Source organism: Elephantulus edwardii, unplaced genomic scaffold (genome assembly GCF_000299155.1).
Source record: "Elephantulus edwardii isolate Elephantulus edwardi_28Jun2011 unplaced genomic scaffold, EleEdw1.0 scaffold00538, whole genome shotgun sequence".
In the NCBI taxonomy this organism is placed as follows: domain Eukaryota; kingdom Metazoa; phylum Chordata; class Mammalia; order Macroscelidea; family Macroscelididae; genus Elephantulus; species Elephantulus edwardii.
In genome coordinates, this window is record NW_006400288.1 from 9185 (window position 1) to 15862 (window position 6678).

General features: G+C 43.0%; 1 protein-coding gene across 1 annotated transcript; it reads left to right on the forward strand.

Moving 5' to 3' along the window:
* Nucleotides 1-4979: 4979 nt before the first annotated feature.
* On the forward strand, nucleotides 4980-5429 carry LOC102855501 (histone H2A type 1-like). Its single transcript, XM_006903211.1, has one exon. The coding sequence runs from the start codon at nucleotides 4981-4983 to the stop codon at nucleotides 5371-5373; it is 393 nt and encodes a 130-aa protein (XP_006903273.1). The 5' UTR covers nucleotide 4980; the 3' UTR covers nucleotides 5374-5429.
* Nucleotides 5430-6678: the final 1249 nt, after the last annotated feature.

The window sequence follows — 6678 nt, forward strand, 5'->3', positions numbered from 1 at the left end:
AGTTACAGTGTAGTCCCTGCCCTTAGCCCAGTGCCTTGACCCACTTATTTCCCAGCTCCACCCTCCAGCAGGATACTACTTCACTTCTACCAAATGCCTTCAGAATTAATTAATCTCCCATTGTCCGACCCATGACCTGACAGCTTGTCAGAGAGATTTTTTTTCCTGTGTCCAGTGTCTCTTAAGTTTACTTGTACTGTCTCCGAAGGGATGGTAATGTGTCCCATAGAACTACTGTACAGATTGTGTTTTTCTTCAATATAGACTGCATCTCTACATTTAAAAAAAAAAAACACAACCAAAAAACCAAAATTCACACTACTGGACCAATAAACAGCATGATGATGGAGAAAAGATTTAAACAGTTAACCACTTCATTTTCCTTGGATTCTCAGTCAATTCACTTAGTACAGCATTCAGGAGATTAGAAGATGTACTGCATCTTAAAATTCTGCTGTTGAGTACATCTCTAAATTATTGAGGGACAATGGCATTAGTTTGAGGTGCACCTGATTCAGGCCAAGATCTTTTCAATCATTTGCTATGCTGCTGAGAGCTGGACAGTGAATTGTTGTTGTTCTTATTAAGTTCTTATTAAGTGCCATAGAGTCCTTGGCGACTCATAGCGACCCTATTAATGAAAGTCCTCGACACTTGCATGCATGACTTTCATCCTTTCTCCAGGTTCATAGGGTTTCCAGAGGCAGAATATTATGGAAGTGGATGTCACTCCTGCTTTCAAGCTTGTTTCAACCAGGGAGGCCCAGCAAACACTGTCCACCATGGATAACCGTTATCACATTTGACACGTCAGTGTCACAGTATTCAACCACAAGTTACCTCTGTATGGCAAGTGGACACACCAGGGTAACGGGGTCCTGCCCATTATATTGAAACAGTTCCACTGAGAGAAGGGACGAGGATGAAATGAAGACACAGAGAGACTATCCGCTGGTGATGAATAGCAAAAATTTTTATTTTTTGAAAAGCATATATAGGTTTTAGAAACAAGTCTGCAGTAGCAATTGCATTAGTCTCTTCCGAGATGTTGACTATCAGGTCAGACCTCAGCACAATACAAAGATGTTTTCCAGCATGTCTTATTGTGTGCTCTAAGAAACAAAGAGTTTCAGTAGATAACATTCCCTAAGGTCTGAGACCTTTGGTCACTCTTATTCATTAACATCCTGCTTCCTTGAGTTGTTTATTGCCAAGCAGATTTTCTAGCCAAGATGGAGTTAGTCTTGCTGGTTTCACAGTACAAAGTTAAACTTGCTTTACAAGTTAGCCAGGTCCCCAACACCAGGGCTATATGACCTAGAAGAAAATTTCACCAAAAACAATTAAAGACAAGCCCGATCGCTGCAGATTAGAGTCACCCACCTTTGGCTTGGTAGCATCACTTTTGGTCCACTAGGCCAACTAGTCTCTCTCTATGTTGTTAAGTGCAATCGAGTCATAGGTGACTCATAGAGACCCTATGAATGAAAGACCTCAACACTTGCATGACTTTAATCCTTTCTGCAGATTCATGGGGTTTCTGGAGGCAAGCTATTTACAGCAGTGAATGCCACTCCTGCTTCCAAGGACAGTGTATTACAGGGGGGTGGGGGGAATTATGTCTTTGAATTGTGGTGTTAGAGAAGAGTATTGAATATACCCCCCCTTTTTTAATATCCCTTTTGAAAGGTTTCCGGTTGAAGCCAAGAATCATACTGAGGTAGAGATAGACTTCTTCTCAAAGTTTATTGCATGCTGGGCTACTCAGCAAGGGGAGTAGCACTAGGGGTAGCACTAGGGGTTTGGGCTCAGGGGGTGTTTATGGGGTGGTTACAGTGGTTCATTGGGGCATAAAGTTTCTGGTCGTGGGAAACTGGTTCTGGAGAATGTCCTGACATAGGATTTCTGAGTTCTGGTTTAAGAAAAATGTCCTGATATAGGGTTTTGTAATTTCTGATTTTAGGGAATGTCCTGACATAGGGTTCTCTGAGTTCTGGTTTCAGAAAATGTCCTGACAGGATTTTCTAGTTTCAGAAAATGTCCTGACATAGGATTTTTGAGTTGAGATTCAACCTCCATTTTAATTTTTAGCCTAACACCTTTGGGATCACTGCAAAAACTTTTCAAGAAGGACCAGAACAGTACATTGTGAGAGAACTGCCAGAAATTAAAACTATGTTTAGAAACGGCCATAGCAGCAGGGTCACTATACTGATGTCGGATGGATCCTGGCTGAAAGCAGAGAACACCACCAGAATGGCTACTTGTATTTTATTGATATGAGAGAGAGAGATATGGATAATATATCACATATATTTAAAGACTAAAGCAAAGCAAATCAAATGTGATAGTGGTTACCCGTGGTGGACAGTGTTTGGTAGTGCTCCCTGGTTGAAACAAGCTTGGAAGCAGGAGTAGCATCCACTTCCGTAAATAGCTTGCTTCTTGAAACCCTATGAACCTGGAGAAAGGATGGAAATCATGCAAGTGTCAAGAACTTTCATTCATAGGGTCACTATGAGTTGCCTACCACTCAACGGCACTGAACAACAACAACAACAACAGAAAAGCAAATCATATTGAACACTCGTGTCTCCATTTCTAACTCCAAAACCAGGACATTGCCAACTGTTCCTCAGCTCCTAATTCTGCCTTTATTGTAGAAATTATTATCTTATTGTAAAAAATAAATAAATAAATAAAAATGTAATCGCACTATTATATCTATACACAAAAATAAACAACTTGGTTTTATTTATATGATTAGAAAATGGTATGTGCACCTTGGATGAGTTAGTATTTTTCTGAAATTTAAACATTGTGATTCAGTTATTTTCTGTGTTCCATGATATTCCGTTGTGTAAATATGAAATACTAAAGAATGTGCTCATTCTTTGAGCAGGAACTTGTGATTTTTTAAGAATATTTTGCTATTAAGAAAAGCACTGTTCCATTCTCTTGGTCTCCATCACCAATGGTAGAACAGTCAATGGTAGACCTAGGAATGAAATTGCTGAATTACTGGGCCCTCTAACTAGATTAAGTATACTAGCTAGATTTTCAAAAATCATTAGCAAATAGTACTCAGTGTGGAGGCATTTCAATGCTAATTCCTGGCAAAGATCAAATTAGTATGGTATTCTAAAGCATGGAAAACTGGGATTAATAAATTATGAAGTGTGTTAAAATTGGGGTTTTGGGATGTGTTTTTCAAGTTTGGAATGACATAGGGCAATGGAAATGAGTCTTCCTCGGCTTTCCCGGTATCTTTTGAAATTTCTTCCACTTACTGGAGAAACAGTAAATGTATACAACAGTAACACAGTGGGGGCCAAAAAGGAAACATTGTAACCCGGCCAAAAAGTGAAAAAAAACCTTTCCTCACAAACAGGTAATGGTTCTCAAATAATGGAGAAAAGCTTCTTAAAATGTAATCTTTTTTTTTTAAAAAAAAGGAATTGGAGGACAGAAAGCAGCAACAAAATCCACCGATAAAGAGGAATAAAGAGCGCATAAAATGTTAGTGTCCCTTTCATTCACAATCTCCCATTGAGAACACCGCTCAGAATTCCCCAGTCAGGACACAAAAAGTGAAGCCAGCAAGCAATTTCAAATTGCCCGCGCAGCATTAGATTGGCTGGTGACACCAGAACGTCACACAATGAACGACTTCACTCTGTTTCACTAAGGCTCAAACTACACTTTTCCGGTCTTTTGTGACTTTGCAAACTTAATCTTGGGGGAAAGCAAAAGCCAGGACCACTCAAAAGTTAATTGTAAAACAAAGTCTAAGCGAAGAAAAGTCTGCATGTTTTCCTTACTATTAAGCGCCTAGTATTTGGCAAAGCACGTCAGTAAGGGAAGCCATGGGAGTCGACCCTATAACAGTCTTAGAGGTTTCGTAATTCTATTTAGGGGAAACTGCAAAATCCTTTTCCTGCAGAGCCACTGGCTTGGTTAAACTTCCAATTTTTCGTTTATTAAATGAGAGCTTAGCTGCTTACTCCAGGTAGGATTCCAACAGTAATCGAAAACAAGTGAACAGATAGACAAGGAAATGGCTAATAAGCAATTCGAATTATACCTTGCCTTCGTTTTATTCCCAGTATTACCTTTGTGTGGTACCAAAGTTGATGCTTCCTGACATACAAGGTGTTTCAAGCGTTGTTATCATAGTGTAGCACTTATTTAAGCAAGGTAAATATAAGGGAGTCAGGTAACAAAAACACATACAGCAAATACAGAACTCTTATCGACAATAGAAAGTAGTAGGTGTCAATTCTTTTAGGATTTTTTAGTGGCCCTGAAAAGAGCCTTTAGGATCTAGTTGTAGAGGGGCTTACTTAGCAGGATTACTTGGAGCTGGGGTACTTGGTGACGGCCTTGGTGCCCTCGGACACGGCATGCTTGGCCAGCTCCCCGGGCAGCAGCAGGCGCACGGCCGTCTGGATCTCCCGCGACGTGATGGTGGAGCGCTTGTTGTAATGCGCCAGGCGGGACGCCTCGCCGGCGATGCGCTCGAAGATGTCGTTGACGAAGGAGTTCATGATGCCCATGGCCTTAGAGGAGATGCCGGTGTCGGGGTGGACCTGCTTCAGCACCTTGTACACGTACACCGAGTAGCTCTCCTAGCGGCTGCGTTTGCGCTTCTTGCCGTCCTTCTTTGGCGCTTTGGTCACCACCTTCTTGGAGCCCTTCTTCGGGGCGGGAACAGACTTGGCTGGTTAAGGCATACCCGAAAATTACCCTAAAGAAGCTTCAGAGAAATAGGATCGTAAAATTATTGCGTCTGCCAGCAATGAAGCATAATATATGAGTTTTGTCCAATCAAAATAAGTGTATTTCAAATCTACGATTGTATTGGTTTGAGGGTATGGGGTCAATTTCAGCCAATGGTAGAGCTTCATTTTCGCGCTGCTGGATCACTATAAAAAAGGCAGCACTAGGGTTTGAATTTAGTTTGTCCTCTACCCTAACATCATGTCTGGACGTGGTAAGCAGGGTGGCAAGGCTCGCGCCAAGGCAAAGACCCGGTCTTCCCGGGCCGGACTTCAGTTCCCAGTCGGCCGTGTTCACCGTCTCCTCCGCAAGGGGAACTATTCGGAGCGGGTGGGTGCCGGCGCCCCGGTCTACCTGGCGGCAGTGCTAGAGTACCTGACAGCCGAGATCCTGGAGCTGGCGGGCAACGCGGCCCGCGACAACAAGAAGACGCGCATCATCCCGCGCCATCTGCAGCTGGCCATCCGCAACGACGAGGAGTTCAACAAGCTGCTGGGCCGCGTCACCATCGCGCAGGGCGGCGTCCTGCCCAACATCCAGGCCGTGCTGCTGCCCAAGAAGACCGAGAGCCACCACAAGGCCAAGGGCAAATAGATACTTAGGCTTGCTTTGTAGCAAGACTTCCATCTAAACCAAAGGCTCTTTTCAGAGCCACCCACCTTAGCACTAAAATGAGCTGTGCTGCACATTTTCACCTCTCAACTAATTTGGCTATTCGTACCTGACCCTCCAGTGGGTTTTCAGAGGCAGTTGATCATACAGGAGGTTGCCCAGCCTTCTACTATTCCGACTATACGGGGGTCATAAATACAAAGCTAATGAAATTTAATTTAAGAAGGGTCTAGAGAAACACGTGGATGCCTGGTTACCTGGGGAATAAATTCTTACTCAGAATTCGTACTAGACATGTTACTTCAACATCTAAGATTAGTATTGTGCTTGGATTCTTGGAGGGAAGCATACAGTCAGTCATGGGGCTTTCGCAGGTGTTTGGGATTTTTTAACTGCTCCTTCACTTTTGCATGGCCAGTCTTGAAGGTGAGAATGATGAACTTCACATGGGGCATGTTGTCCGAATGGGCCAGTTCCTGGAAAAGGACGTCATGCTTGCAAAACTGGAGGATCAAGAAAAGAAAACCACCACAAGATGGTTTGACACAACTTCACGGTAACAGTATATTTACACAGCGGATTGTAAGGATGCTAGTGGTTTGACACAACTTCACGGTAACAGTATATTTACACAACGGATTGTAAGGATGGTAGAAGCAGAGTCAGCAACTGTTTCATGTTATATATCATGTCACTAGGAGTAAAGGCCAATTTGAAGGCACACAACAAGCAACAGCAATCACTCCTCAATCCTTCAGCTCCCATTGACTCACTAGCTACAGAGGCTAATGTCAACTTTCATTCACTAAGACTTTTAATCTCTTAATCCATTTTGCTATTTCATTTCTATTGTCCTTCTAGGTATTGTTGCTGTTGTTATTATGTGCCATCAAGACTCATAGAGACCCTCTGTACAACCCTAAATGCTCCGTCCTGTGCCAATCTCACTGTCTCAGACTCACCTACCGCGCTTACTCCAGTCACTGAATCTACCTCATAGAGAGTCTTCCTCTCCTGCGCTGTCCCTCAACCCTCCCAAGAACGACGTCCTTCTCCAAGGACCAGCCCTTCCTTGCAACAAGTCCATAGTATGTCAGACGAAGCCTCAGAATCCTTGCCTCCCAGGAGCAGCCTGATTTAACCCTCACCAGGCTGAATCTGTTCTTTTTCTTAGCAGTCTATGGTACATTCAATACTCTTCTCCAGCACCACAGCTCAAAGGTATCAATTCCCCTATCCTCCCTAGTCATTGTCTAGCTCTCTGATGCATAACAACCAATTGCAAAG